Here is a 16,170-nt window from a genome sequence, read left to right on the forward strand (position 1 = left end):
ATTAATTGATCCTTTGTCGGGAGACTTAAACATGAAGTTATGCTGCTGTGCCTCCTCGTGCGTAAAAGCGCACAGCGTCTCTCTTAATGGGGAGACCCTTCACCCTATTTCACCCGCCCCGAAATTCGTCCAAAATTCTGCCCGCAAGCAGTGGTGCACGCACAAGGTTTTCATGTGCTTCATGTGTTTCCCCAAGAGTGGCCACTGAGCTTGGAACAATTTTTCAAGTTTAAATGAGGGTAGCGATGGGCAGCTGCAGCCGCATGGCCTTCATTTAAGTTGATCGTGCTATCAATGGTTTTTATTCGAATGATTTTATACATACATGTAATTACGGAGGTCCGGACCTCGGTGACCTCATACGACCATGCTTGTAACCACTCTGTGCTGAAGGAAAGTGTGTAAGTGCGTGCCAACAGTCGTGTCATAAGCGCATTTCAGTGCAGCACCCCTAAGCGAAAATATCTTCATGCGCGCCTGCAAGCTCACGACAGACAGTTGAACTTTAACCTTTTCAGCCAATGTGGTAATGACAGTTACTTTATAGGATACTTTCCTAAATGGATTTTAGCTGTCGTTTTTTATGCGCATTTTGAAATAGACTTTCTCATTAGAAAAGGTTGATGGAAACGGCAGCTTTCCCAAACAAAAGTTTTTAAGCTCGCTTGAGGTGTTTTTTGCCTTTGTCGAAAAAGAGTAAATGCGCTAAATGGGAGGTGTAAACACTTTTGCCGAATAAGTTCTGAATTCACGTCTGATCAGCTGTCTCCGCCGGATATTCCCATTACGCGCGGAGACGTGGTTGGTGTCAGCGTGCCCGCTTGAAACGCATTCCTGAAGATCTCCCTCAATTTTTCTCACATCCATGGTCCTCAGGTCTATGCAGCTGGTTTTGTTTCTGGTATGGAACGCATATGTCTTGTTTATTACAGCCATGTGTAACGTCAACTACTGACGTAACTACGCTTGTCATAGCCTGGTTTATTCGCTCCAAACCGGCTGATATAAACGCACCTAATTTGCAGTTATGTCTTCTATTTTTGCGACATTTCAAAAGTCAGCTTGAAATTCGCATGACATCGGATGGAAACTCAGGTCAAAAAGAAGGAACTGAAAATATACTAGAAATTCACATAGTATGCTTATAGTACATTCATACTCCTAACATGCTTACTACAAGTATATTAAAGATATATTCTCCTGAGCTTTAACATACTTCTCAAAAGTATACTTTCAATAGATAGAATATATAGAATAATATATACTTAATTAAACTTTTAATAAATATGCTTAAATAAAAGTATATTTTTCATTTTAGTCTATTTATTAAAAAACACGCAACTTTGACAGCAACGTATGGCAGTCCAAGCACTTACTCAACTGTAGTGGAGGTACTCCGTCACCCTCATACAGTACAAATGGTGAAAGCAAACTGAAACAGAAAAATGGTACAATCCTTATCCTTGGAGTGGAGGGTCGGTTATCTTTGAGTAGGACTCGTTGCATTTTCTGTGACTGACAGACACTATGGGATTTGGAAACTGCTTTATCACACAGCATCTGTGGAAGGGAAAAGGAAATATTTTGTCTATATCAAAGCAATATTACCTCTAATTAATTAATAACCATTGTCTGATTTTTTATATTGTTTAAAGTTGCTGAAACACAATATGACATCATGTCTAACTGTTATAATGCAAACCGTTCAGGTTCAGGTGAAATGGTTTTCCACAGGGGACCCTTCCCAGTTAATGCTCAGTTCTTCCATTACAACATGATCAAAAACATTACATAAACACTACCGTACATTCAGCCAAGGAGCTGTAGATGATAAAATGTTATTAAACAGGTACAACAAATAACACAAACATTCAGATTTGCTTAACAACTGTTCTGTCTACATGTCATTTCACATTAACACAGCAGTCAATTTGTGAAGTACAAAAGTAGCCAATAACTTAATGTATAACAATACTTTAAATAAAATTATTTTTTCACAAGAATATTTGTTTATTTAGTCTGACCCCGTTGACATGTAGTGAGAGGAAAAACAGTGATGGTGTGCAGGAGCCAGACATACCTATGAGCACATTGAGCTTGTGAGGGTCCAGCTGGTCCTTTGAGGTTTTCGTGGCCTCTAATGGTGCATTCAGACCTACCGCGAATTTTCGCCTCGCAACGCTTTCCTCGCGTGAGTACATTCACTGCAAGTGTTCACAAACAACGCGAGAAGGCGATTTTAATGCGATAACGTGAATAAACACAACTCGCCTTTACTACAACTGTATGAACCCAAAGTAAACATTTTGCTGTGATTAAATAGCAATAAACGGGTCAAACTGATGCCGAAATAACTACAACATGATGCAGATTTGTTAAACATATGAATTCATGCTTTCTCAGGTCTGTCAGCAAGACAGCAGGACAACAACTTTTAAAATGTTTCTTTTCTGAATGGAGTTTGGTTCGATCAGGGCTATGCTATGCTAACTTGGTCACAGTAAAGTACAACGATAGCTGGAATAAAGTTACAGACACATGTTTTCTGAACTCACCAGCTAGTTCAACTTCCTCGCTTTTCTCCCAACAATGTCCAGTTTTGTCTGGTTTTTATATAAATATGAAGTTGTAGTCCGACAGAGTTAACGACGCTAACAACAACACTGGAACCGGACTGTGCACGGAAGCTAGCTGCTGAGAAGCTCCAGTGAAGGTAAATGAATGTTGAAATCCCAAAAATTAAAGTAAAAAGCTAATTTAATAAAAGCAGTTAACTCCGAGCTCCTCCCGCGAGTAATCGGCGTAGTTGTCAGAGCTGAATCCGACCGACTATGGGTGTTTATTTGTCCAAAGGTTGCAGCGCTGTTCCCTGCTCCTCTTCCCCAACTCACCACAGAAAAGAAATGCAGTTGCAAATGAAATATATATATATTCAGTTAGGCCAGTACTTCCACCTAGTTTAGTTCTTCATTTGTGTATCATAAACACTGTAATTCTATTCTTATAGCAAATCTTTATTATTATTCTTTATTTCATTTTCTTGAGCTAAGGCAGGAAATTCCAACTCTGGGTTTAGCATTAAGTTAGTTAAAGTTGGCAAAGGGTAGGTTCAACTTTTAAAAGTTGAATCCAGGATCTATGACCATACAATTGGACATAAAGTTGAGCAGTGTTTTACATATCTTGTGGTCAGGCATTGCAGTACACAAAAACATTATTTCAAGTGCATCTTAAAACAATTCTCACATACCCGTGTACACTTCAACATTGCTGTTATAGTTATTGGTCACTGTAATGATTACCCACCCATGGTTGCAGTGATGAGAAATCTCTAAAAAACAGTGTACCTTTAGAAGATATCCACTTTTGAATAGTCTAACGCAGATACTTAGCTGATGATTCATAGTAGCTTCAGCTAAACTTTAGAATGAATTTATACAAAAATGACAACTGTGGTGATGTCATTACAGACTATATGGGCAGGAATAATAATGATTACAGTGACCAATAACTTCCTGTAAACATGGACATGTGAGTATTAAGGTAGACTATAAAAATGTGAATCTATTCTTTAGCACACAGACAGCAACATATTAGTTGCATTTCTTACTCTGATAAAGACCTCACTGGTCATTTTAACAGTGCAAAAGCAGAATTGAGGGCTCATACACACATGCACAGGCCTGCCTTGTTAAAATCTCATGCATCAAATTCCAGCAACAGGATTACTGAGACTGTATATTACCGAAATTTTAGCAACATTAAAAACTGCCTTTCAGCAAAAAGCAATACTTACTGTAACGTTGATTGCGTTACCTTTGTAACACGTTACTCCCAACACTGTTTAAGGCAGCCTATGGTTGCTGTCTCCATTATGAAGCTATTAAAATGCTAACTAACGTTAGCTAACAAATATATTAATCCACGTGCTAGCATTAGCTAATGCACACCAGAGCTATCCACTAAGGAAAATATTACCAGACCCAGAGTGAGCTCAGCTCTTGTTAACTTACACAACTGTGTTGTCTTGCTAACAATAATAAACTTACCAAGAAAGACAATTTTTGCTGGCAGTCTCTGCGTCTGTCCTCACCTGCTTGTACTTGCCAGGCACGCCTCTTTAGCTCTTTTCACATTTAACGTTAACTTCTGTAGGGAGCTGACCGGATATTCTTCTCTTCTGTGTTGTTTTCTTATTAAGTCTGTGGTCCACCTTCCAAGTCCGAGTTTGTAAAGTAAAACAAAGGAAACCTGATAAACAAAATGATTTCTGGCCAAAAACAGCTTCCCTCTCAACGACCGTACACACGTTAACTTTCGTGAAGCGGACTTTCACGCTGTGTGATTGGGTCGTCGATTTAAAAACCTTGATTCTGATTGGTCCAACTGAATGCACTGCGCTAGTAAGCTGGGCGGGAGGACACACTTCGCCCCTGTGTACACGTGTTTACCGTTTACACACAGAAACAAGTATATTTACAATATGATTTAAAGTATACTTATTTCTATATGTTGTTGTTTGTTAAGTTGACAACATGTGCTGCTTCCTTCTTGGCCAGGTTACCCTTATGAAAGAGGTCTCTGATCTCAACTAGCTATTTACTTGATTAAAAAAAATTAAAAGAAATGACAACAAAATCACAGGTGTTGGGCTGCGGTATCCCTGCTCACAAATCAAGGTTACAAGCCTGGAGGAAAAAATAGTTAAAGCAGATGATTGTGTGAAGTGAAGAAAGACTTGTTGCTAGATCCTTGAGGGTGAATCTTAGTTCTTTCAGAGACCTCTTAGCAAAAGTGGAAGCTTTGCATTTGTGTTTCCAGTTTACACTGGCCGGTTTGTTCTCAAATAGATTTTCAAATTAAAAGCATTCTGTGGCAGGCACTTAGCTATATTACTGAACTGTAAGTCCACACGAGCCTTCACATAGTTCCTCAAGCAGTGGGCCTGTAGCTTTGCAAGACTCACTGCTAAAGACCAGAGGTGAGCGAGCCTTTTCTGTCAGGGCCCAAACACCGGAACAGCATTTTACCTCGCTGTTTCTTACTTAAACCTGTCTTGTTTTATTTTACATTCTGGTTTAATTCTTATATGTATATATATTATCTCCTGGTGTCTTTGTTGAGACCACCCTGCCACCCAAAGGAGGCTGGACTTATTGGCACTCTTCTGTTTTGATTTATGAATGGTTTTCATAGCTGTTTGTTGTCCTGTCTTCTGCCAGGTGTTTATTGATCCCATCCACGGCCACGCAGAGTTGCACCCACTCATCAAAATCATCGACACACCTCAGTTCCAGAGACTAGAAAATGAAGCGGAAGGATGTAGGTCAAAGGCTGGGATATATAAAAGCCAGGACCGTGTTAATGGTCGAACAGCAGATGTGGAATGACCTTCCTTCACTCCATTCAACTGATGCTCTCGTTAACTGGAAGAGCTTTTGTGTTCAAATGGACTCACTGCAAGGAATCCTTGAGAGCAGTAACCAATAAAAAAGGTTAATAGCATCTGAAACAAAAGGAGGTTGTATTTCCAAATGTTAGATAAAGTCTTAGTCTTATTTATCTGTACATAATTATTTGTTTGTGATGTTTTGTGGTGTTTTGCATTGTATATCTTGTATGGAATGAGTTGTTTTGTTGTGTGCTGGCACAGGGTGGGTTACCTGGCAGGACGACTTGTACAGTCTCTGAATGAGAAGCAGCCAGAACTCCTCGCAGAGACATCCTTTGTGTGCAGATCGCCGGGCTCTGCCATGACCTTGGTGAGTGGTACACAGGTCCTTACATGTTTCAAGTTTTACCTTCTTTGCCACTGGGTGTGGGCATGAGTGAGAATATAAGCAAAACTGGGTTTATTATCCTCACAAATAGCTTAGTGCGAAGTTCACACACAACACATCACTATGTTTTTTTATGTACCCCTGTCCAGGACATGGGACATTTTCCCCATATGTTTGATGGGATGTTCATCCCCAAAGCACATCCGGCCATTTCCTGGAAAGTAAGAAACTATGTGATTTATATTTCTCTTGTCCTTTTGCTTTCTGCCATAAGTGTCAAACTAAGAGTGAACCAAAATACCTTTTGCAGATTACTTCTTGTACTAGCATTAGTTTCTTTCCTCTGTGTTAGCAGTGCAGAGGCAGACTATCCAAATCCATTAAAGTTCCTCTGACTAACAAAAGCACTGTTGTGCTGAGGTTTCAAACTGCTGTTATGATTCATCGCAAAAACGAGCTGGCAATCAAGAATATGCAACTAAACACCCTTTGATTCACCGCTACAAATTACTTAGCCAAGACGTGCACATCAACTGATCTGAAAGAGTGTAATTGTTTAAAAGGGCATCTCAGTTTAGTTTGTTTGGCCACACGTCAGGAACAACCGGAAAAGTCAAACTAACCAAAAATAACCGCATACAATTTTTACAAAAGTAACTGGAAATTCTCTCTTGGTCACCCACTGTGCAGATTGTTCGAGCTTGAGTGCTTTTATCTACTATATAATGTAGTCGACTGAAACCTAAATTAAAATCATCTGGAGTCCAGCAGATATTAACCCGTTAGAAGGCTGGAAAGATCTCCCTGTCAGACACAAATCCTCTCATCACATTATTCTCAAATAGGTGATGTAGTCTTCAAAATACCCACCAACTAAACTCCCTCCTTGACACAGTTTGCCCTCTTTTCATTCTTCTTTTAAATGTGTTAACTGATATATAGTTATAAAATTCTTGGTACCAGATGGCTTGAAGTGACAGCAAAGAGTAGCATCCTGTTTTACAGAGGCTTTTTGCAGGCAGTTAGAACCTAGGCTGCTGTACAACACACTTAATGTCACTTGACTTGTAAGCATGAAAGTTTAGGGAACTGTTCAGAATGAAGTATAATAATAATAATAATCTTTATTTGTAGAGCACTTTTCAAAAACAAGTTAAAAGTGCTTTAACAAGTGGAAAGACAATAATACCCAAAAGACAATAAAACAAAAACAATAAAAGATAAAAGCATGAAAACATTGAAAAGACTAAAATACATGTTTAAGATAAAATATAAAATTAGTAAAATAGAATAAAATAAAAGGGATAAAATAAAGTCAAATAAGATCGGGAAAGGCTCTCCTATAAAAGTATGTTTTAAGAAGGAGTCGATCAATAGATTTTTGGGTTAAACAGGTGAAAAGGCTGTTGCAATTATCCAAGCGTGATGAGATGAAGGCGTGTTAAATGGTCTCGGTGTCCTTAAAAGTTAACATAGATTGAAGGTTCTTTGCAACAGGCTTAATATGATTTACTAGGGAACCAGCAGATGGCAGTATTTGTTTTGCCATCTGCTGGGACCCGATGACCAGGATTTCTTTTTGTCTGAGTTCAGCTGGAACCGAACTGGAATTTTTTAACTTCACAAAAGCAGTTGTTAAGTGAACTCAGCATTCCAGGGTCTGTGGATCTGACAGGCAAGTACATTTGTGTGTCATCAGCATAAATATGAAAAGAAATGCCATGTTTATGGATAATATGTCCAAGGGGAAGCAGATACAAGGAAAACAAAATGGGTCCTAATACCGACCCCTGAGGCACACCATATTTAACTGGACAGAACGAAGAGCATAGTTGTTTACAGACACGCAAAACTTCCTATAACTGATAAGAGCTACTAGCGGCAAGGCCATTTTGTAAGTTATGACCACAGACCTGGCGTGAGTAATGAGTCCCTGCGCTTTCATTTTCAAATATGACCATTCACATTCCCATGTTAATATAACAAGTCTGTTTCTGTCGCAGCACAAGACTGCCTCTCTACAAATGTTTGACTACCTGGTGAACGACAATGGCCTGGTGCTGCACAAAGACCTGGACTTTATAAAGGAACAGATTGCTAGATCACCGGACGCTAATGCAGCTCAAGGCCAGAAGGTACCATCCACTTCTGCCTGTGTGAAATCATCATTGCTCCAACAGCCAATGTGGGATTTGTATAGAAAGTAACTTATAACACCTTAAGATCTTTAAGATGTTTATACCAACTTTCCTCGGACACGCACTCTCTTAACTAATCCACTGTTGTTGAAAATCTGGGGACAGTTCCAACTTGGGACCGGTTCTTGATACCCTATTTAAGATATGATGGTGCCTGACCATTAAGGGCTTTGTAGGATTTTAAATTATATTCAGGATTATACAGGGAGCCAGTGCAGAGAAGCTGGTGTGGGAAAAATGTGATCTTTTTTAGCAAAAAAACATCAAAATTGGAACAACTTTAAACTACCAACTATTTATTAATAAATAACCAGAAATAATCAAATTTTTTTATTTTATTTTTTATTTTTTAGGTCATTTTCGAATGGAGGAAAGGAGGAAAATGGAACACCTGGAGAGGTGGTGAAGAGGGGAGAAAATGAAACATAACAGGGCACATAGAAACGAACATCCACTCACACACATTCACACAATTTAGAGTCACCAATTATCCTGCATGGATTTGGACAGTGGGGGGAAGCTGGAGCACCTGGAGAGAACCCACGCAGACACGGGGAGAAACATACAAACTCCACACAGAAATGCAGACGACCAAGGTTTGAACCCTGGACCTTCTTGTTCAGAGGTGACAGTGCTAACCACTGCACCACCGTGCTGCCCTACTTTTAGGTATTGTTAGTTTTTTTAGGCCAATTTGGAATCTATATTATAATATGTTCTATGATGTAGGGGAAGCCGGAGCACCTGGAGAGAAACATACAAACTCCACACAGAAACGCAGACGACCAAGGTTTGAACCCTGGACCTGGGACGACAAAAGGTTTGAACCCTGGACCTTCTTGCTCTGAGGTGACAGTGCTAACCACTGCACCACCGTGCTGCCCTGCTTTTAGGTATTGTTAGTTTTTTTAGGCCAATTTGGAATCTATATTATAAATATGTTCTATGATGTAGGGGAAGCCGGAGCACCTGGAGAGAAACATACAAACTCCACACAGAAACGCAGACGACCAAGGTTTGAACCCTGGACCTGGGACGACCAAGATTCGAACCCTGGACCTTCTTGCTCTGAGGTGACAGTGCTAACCACTGCACCACCACACTGCCCCGCTTTCAGGTATTGTTTGTTTTTTTAGGCCAATTTAGAATCTACATGTTAAATATGTTTTATGATGTAGGGGAAGCCGGATCACCTGGAGCGAACCCACGCAGACACAGCGACAAACATACAAACTCCACACAGAAACGTAGACAAAAATCCAGCTCTACACAAAAAGAGTCAGGCCCAGGAATTGAACCAGCACCTTTTTGTGTGAGGCTGGAGTTTTATCCCTACCTTTTTTTGTTTTCAGCAAAACTTTTTATTGAGCTCCTGGACCTCTTGTCGAAGTACGTCATTTCGTCGGCCCATGGCATCTTTTTCCATTGTCAGCGATTTATTCATGACCTCCAGCATTTGTTCACTTTGTAGTCTGGCGTAGAGCTCTTTAACCTCGAGTTGTAATGTGTAGTTTTGTTGGATCAAGGCTTCATTTTCTTCTTTCATGACATTATTCCTGTCTACCAAAGCTTGTTCCTTTATAAGCCTTTTCTCCACCTCCTGAATTTCTTTTTTCAGGATGTTATTTTGCTGAGTTAGACTCTTTTTCTGTACTTTCAATTCTTTATACATTTCCTTTATGACGGTTTTGTTTTCCATCTCCTCAATGCACTTTTTGATTTCTCGATGGAGTTTATCGTTTTGTTGTCTTAAGGCTCCTGTCTCCTCTCTCAGTAGATCAAACTTGTCTTCATAGTCTGGCATGCTATCACGCTTTGAGTTGAGCGAACGAAGTTCTTTAAGAAGCTCATTTTTTTTTGCAGAAACAGCTTTTTTTTCTGATTTCAGGGCTTTATACTTGTCCTTCATGGCTTTTCTGTTCTGGATCCTTCTGGTAAAGGTCTGAATGAGTAGTTGGAGGTCTTCATTTTCTTTGCGCATTAAGTCCACGATGTGCAACCTCTCATTATACCTGAATCTGGACATCTTTTCATCTTCATAATCTTTGGAGATCTTCTGCCATTGTTCTTTCAGTGCAGCGTTCTGCTGGCTGATGGCCACTTTTGACACTTCCATTTGATCAACAATTTCCTGCTGAGCCTTTTCATTACGGAGATCTTTGGCTATCTCCTGAATCTCTTGTCTCAGGTTGTCATTTTGCTGGCTAATCGCCGCATTCTCTGCTTTCAGTTGATCATACATTTTGTCGAAAGCTGGTTCATTTTTGAGTTTTTCCCTGAGCTCCTGAATTTGTTGTTGCAGTGCCCCATTTTGCTGGCTTGCTGCTAAGTGCTCTGCTTTGATGTTCTTACACATCTCATCCCAGGCTTTGTCAGGTCGCATCTGGTTTAGCTGCTGAAGTTCTTTCCCAAAGCTTCCTTGGCTATTAAAATGGCTTCTGTTGCCACTGTCATAGCGTTGGGCACTGCATCCAATTCTTTCTGAGTTCGGCTATTTTCATGGTGCTCTGCCAGTAGATTTTTCTGATCTTGTTTCGGATACCTTTGCAGTTGGATATTAATGCCTTCAAGTTGTTGAATGACTGCTTCTAAGTCCATATCCATTTTTCTGGGCTCTGTACACGAAGCTCAGTTGTAAATGATCCAGATATTAGATTGAAGAGTTGAAGTATTAAAATGTGTTCACTCAGTGACTTTGATCTTTGGAATGCTGAAGATGTCATAAAGTACAGGCAGTGACATCACATTCCCCTCAGACTGGTGTTTATGACATCGTCAACATTATGACATCGTCAGAATTCTGACTGATAAAGTACAGGAAGTGACAGAACCTTTCACACAGCATGGTGTTTATGACATCATCAACATTATGACATCGTCAGAATTCTGACTGATAAAGTACAGGAAGTGACAGAACCTTTCACACAGCATGGTGTTTATGACATCATCAACATTATGACATCGTCAGAATTCTGACTGATAAAGTACAGGAAGTGACAGAACCTTTCACACAGCATGGTGTTTATGACATCATCAACATTATGACATCGTCAGAATTCTGACTGATAAAGTACAGGAAGTGACAGAACCTTTCACACAGCATGGTGTTTATGACATCATCAACATTATGACATCGTCAGAATTCTGACTGATAAAGTACAGGAAGTGACAGAACCTTTCACACAGCATGGTGGTTATGAAATGGTAGAAAGACAGAGGATCGTGGTGATCCTCTGAGGAAATTTGAATCTACACATTTTTATACACAGAACATGTCCTCCTCTTGTCTACGTTTTCTTACATAAGAAGCAATCAATCACTCCCAAAATTTGGAGGCAATACTATTATCCAACTGCTGGAACACAAACCTCCTCACACATTAACCCTTTTTGATCTGCCCTGTCCAAACCTGGGCAAACCTCCCAGAGAAGTTGATGACACACATCCTAGCAACTTTTCACAACATACCTCAACACAGAATGAATCATCAAACATCCATCAATGGTCAATACCTAGGATGTATCTACAGACTGAAATGCTTATGATTTAAAGTACAAGCTGATTTTATGATACAAATAATTAAACATGCAAACTACAACTTCTTTCTCCCTGTACATCAGTTCACAGTTTATTTTTACCTGTATATGTGCTTTTATGTGTTAGTTTCAAGCTGGCAGTGAAAGCACCGATGTCTGGGTTGTTCACGGTCGACTAAATAATACATGTGGTCCTCTTATTTGTCCAAATTTCACTTCTCTTTTACTTCAAACAAACCAGAAGACTACTACTACTTTACTTCGTACATATTCAACGTAGTGACGAAACACGCTCTGTAGAGCAGTTTGTCCTTTTGGGCTACTGTAGAAACATGGCGGCGTCCATGTAAGGGGACCTGCAATGTATCTAGATAGAAATGGCTCATTCTAAGGTAAAAAAACATACTGGTTCATTATGTAAGGTCTTTATACACCACTGAAAACATAGGTATGGATATTATAGTGCATTTCTGTCAGTAGATCCTCAGAATTATTACCTTTATTATTAAAGGTTCAGTCTGTAATATTTAGAACAAGAAAATCAGGGACACATCAGACACTGAAAGCAGTGTGGCAAACCATATGATGCTTCTGTAGATTAATACTCAAATGGCACAAAATTTTGCGGCATAATGAGTCTGATCTGGAAACTCCCATGTGTTTATGGTCATTATGTGATTACAAGTCTGTTTTCTGTTGCAAACGTTTCCTTCTTCCACATGGAGGCATGACAGAAAAAGTTTGAGAGCCACTAATTTGCACAGACGTCTAATCTATTAGACATCTATTATGCCTCACATCTAAAACAGCCGGTCGCTTGATTTTTTCCACAAGGCTAACAGAATAAGGAGAACTCTTACTTTGTGTTGAATTGTTCAACAGGAATCTCTCTGGACTGGTCACACTTCAGGGACAGACAGCTGGATACCGGAGACTCCGCTCTGTCCTCCTCGTCCTTCCCCACAAACACTCATCTCTGCCTAGCTGTGGTGCACAGTTGGGGTAAAGAGGGTTACTACCAACTAAAGTGACTGCTCACATCCCTAAAACTAGTTTTATGCCTAGAAGGAGGAGTAATTCACTAACACTATGATAAAAAAAGAGCTTGTATTGTTTGCATTCACCCACAACAGGGTTTTTTTCCCCAAAAGGGGGCATGGCAGAAAATGTTAGGGAGAAACTAATATCTGCACACTCTAATATCAAGATGTTCTGACAGAGCACGGTCGGGAAACTCTTACTTTATGTCAAATTGTCCAGGTTCATAGCTGAAGACAAGAGGAATCTCTCTGGACTGGTCACACTTCAGGGACAGACAGCTGGATACCGGAGACTCTGCTCTGTCCTCCTCGTCCTTCCCACAAACACTCATCTTTCATCCAGCAGCACAGTCAGTGACACAAGCTGGTATATATGTTGATACTGGTAGGCCTTACAAACAGATATCTTTCTAGTCAGTATTTTCATGAGCTTTTATTTGAAAATAAATATTAAATGAATAGCATACAGATAGCCTAAAGATCGGAGTGTTTATTCCCATTATTATTATCATTGGCGTGTTAGTTTAAATATGGTGTTTTGTACATTCAACAACAAATGAATGCCGCTGAAACATGAGATTTGTGACACTGTATATGCTAAAACCTTACACCCGCACTAATGGAGCTCAGGATTGAACTGGAGGCCGGCTGCTTTACTGCTGCTTTACAAACTGTTTTGAACTGGACTGTGTGCCAGACCTTTTGGATGTGTAGAGGAACTCAAAATATTAATTGATCCTTTGTCGGGAGACCCTTCACCCTATTTCACCCGCCCCGAAATTTGTCCAAAATTCTGCCCACAAGTAGTGGTGCACGCACAAGGTTTTCATGTGCTTCATGTGTTTCCCCAAGAGTGGCCACTGAGCTTGGAACAATTTTTCAAGTTTAAATGAGGGTAGCGATGGGCAGCTGCAGCCGCATGGCCTTCATTTAAGTTGATCGTGCTATCAATGGTTTTTATTTGAATGATTTTATACATACATGTAATTACGGAGGTCCGGACCTCGGTGACCTCATACGACCATGCTTGTAACCACTCTGTGCTGAAGGAAAGTGTGTAAGTGCGTGCCAACAGTCGTGTCATAAGCGCATTTCAGTGCAGCACCCCTAAGCGAAAATATCTTCATGCGCGCCTGCAAGCTCACGACAGACAGTTGAACTTTAACCTTTTCAGCCAATGTGGTAATGACAGTTACTTTATAGGATACTTTTCTAAATGGATTTTAGCTGTCGTTTTTTATGCGCATTTTGAAATAGACTTTCTCATTAGAAAAGGTTGATGGAAACGGCAGCTTTCCCAAACAAAAGTTTTTAAGCTCGCTTGAGGTGTTTTTTGCCTTTGTCGAAAAAGAGTAAATGCGCTAAATGGGAGGTGTAAACACTTTTGCCGAATAAGTTCTGAATTCACGTCTGATCAGCTGTCTCCGCCGGATATTCCCATTACGCGCGGAGACGTGGTTGGTGTCAGCGTGCCCGCTTGAAACGCATTCCTGAAGATCTCCCTCAATTTTTCTCACATCCATGGTCCTCAGGTCTATGCAGCTGGTTTTGTTTCTGGTATGGAACGCATATGTCTTGTTTATTACAGCCATGTGTAACGTCAACTACTGACGTAACTACGCTTGTCATAGCCTGGTTTATTCGCTCCAAACCGGCTGATATAAACGCACCTAATTTGCAGTTATGTCTTCTATTTTTGCGACATTTCAAAAGTCAGCTTGAAATTCGCATGACATCGGATGGAAACTCAGGTCAAAAAGAAGGAACTGAAAATATACTAGAAATTCACATAGTATGCTTATAGTACATTCATACTCCTAACATGCTTACTACAAGTATATTAAAGATATATTCTCCTGAGCTTTAACATACTTCTCAAAAGTATACTTTCAATAGATAGAATATAGAATAATATATACTTAATTAAACTTTTAATAAATATGCTTAAATAAAAGTATATTTTTCATTTTAGTCTATTTATTAAAAAACACGCAACTTTGACAGCAACGTATGGCAGTCCAAGCACTTACTCAACTGTAGTGGAGGTACTCCGTCACCCTCATACAGTACAAATGGTGAAAGCAAACTGAAACAGAAAAATGGTACAATCCTTATCCTTGGAGTGGAGGGTCGGTTATCTTTGAGTAGGACTCGTTGCATTTTCTGTGACTGACAGACACTATGGGATTTGGAAACTGCTTTATCACACAGCATCTGTGGAAGGGAAAAGGAAATATTTTGTCTATATCAAAGCAATATTACCTCTAATTAATTAATAACCATTGTCTGATTTTTTATATTGTTTAAAGTTGCTGAAACACAATATGACATCATGTCTAACTGTTATAATGCAAACCGTTCAGGTTCAGGTGAAATGGTTTTCCACAGGGGACCCTTCCCAGTTAATGCTCAGTTCTTCCATTACAACATGATCAAAAACATTACATAAACACTACCGTACATTCAGCCAAGGAGCTGTAGATGATAAAATGTTATTAAACAGGTACAACAAATAACACAAACATTCAGATTTGCTTAACAACTGTTCTGTCTACATGTCATTTCACATTAACACAGCAGTCAATTTGTGAAGTACAAAAGTAGCCAATAACTTAATGTATAACAATATTTAAATAAAATTATTTTTTCACAAGAATATTTGTTTATTTAGTCTGACCCTGTTGACATGTAGTGAGAGGAAAAACAGTGATGGTGTGCAGGAGCCAGACATACCTATGAGCACATTGAGCTTGTGAGGGTCCAGCTGGTCCTTTGAGGTTTTCGTGGCCTCTAATGGTGCATTCAGACCTACCGCGAATTTTCGCCTCGCAACGCTTTCCTCGCGTGAGTACATTCACTGCAAGTGTTCACAAACAACGCGAGAAGGCGATTTTAATGCGATAACGTGAATAAACACAACTCGCCTTTACTACAACTGTATGAACCCAAAGTAAACATTTTGCTGTGATTAAATAGCAATAAACGGGTCAAACAGATGCCGAAATAACTACAACATGATGCAGATTTGTTAAACATATGAATTCATGCTTTCTCAGGTCTGTCAGCAAGACAGCAGGACAACAACTTATAAAATGTTTCTTTTCTGAATGGAGTTTGGTTCGATCAGGGCTATGCTATGCTAACTTGGTCACAGTAAAGTACAACGATAGCTGGAATAAAGTTACAGACACATGTTTTCTGAACTCACCAGGTAGTTCAACCTCCTCGCTTTCTTTTCTTCCAGCAATGTCCAGTTTTGTCTGGTTTTTATATTTATATGTTGTTGTCCGACAGAGTTAACGACGCTAACAACAACACTGGAACTGGACTGTGCACGGAAGCTAGCTGCTGAGAAGCTCCAGTGAAGGTAAATGAATGTCGAAATCCCAAAAATTCAAGTAAAAAGCTAATTTAATAAAAGCAGTTAACTCCGAGCTCCTCCCGCGAGTAATCGGCGTAGTTGTCAGAGCTGAATCCGACCGACTATGGGTGTTTATTTGTCCAAAGGTTGCAGCGCTGTTCCCTGCTCCTCTTCCCCAACTCACCACAGAAAAGAAATGCAGTTGCAAATGAAATATATATATTCAGTTAGGCCAGTACTTCCACCTAGTTTAGT

The 16,170-nt window shown here is 39.8% G+C and overlaps 1 protein-coding gene across 1 annotated transcript; it reads right to left on the minus strand.

The window, feature by feature from the left end:
• Positions 1 to 8,931: 8,931 nt before the first annotated feature.
• On the minus strand, positions 8,932 to 10,379 carry LOC119901205 (trichohyalin-like). Its single transcript, XM_038716762.1, has one exon. The coding sequence runs from the start codon at positions 10,359 to 10,361 to the stop codon at positions 9,327 to 9,329; it is 1,035 nt and encodes a 344-aa protein (XP_038572690.1). The 5' UTR covers positions 10,362 to 10,379; the 3' UTR covers positions 8,932 to 9,326.
• Positions 10,380 to 16,170: the final 5,791 nt, after the last annotated feature.

This window comes from Micropterus salmoides, unplaced genomic scaffold (genome assembly GCF_014851395.1).
Source record: "Micropterus salmoides isolate LMB-PRFRI ecotype aquatic unplaced genomic scaffold, ASM1485139v1 Ms_hic_scaffold_13, whole genome shotgun sequence".
In the NCBI taxonomy this organism is placed as follows: domain Eukaryota; kingdom Metazoa; phylum Chordata; class Actinopteri; order Centrarchiformes; family Centrarchidae; genus Micropterus; species Micropterus salmoides.

Coding starts and splice junctions, on each gene's coding strand:
- LOC119901205 (XM_038716762.1), bottom strand. CDS start 10,361: ATGCGACCTGACAAAGCCTGGGATGAGATGTGTAAGAACATCAAAGCA.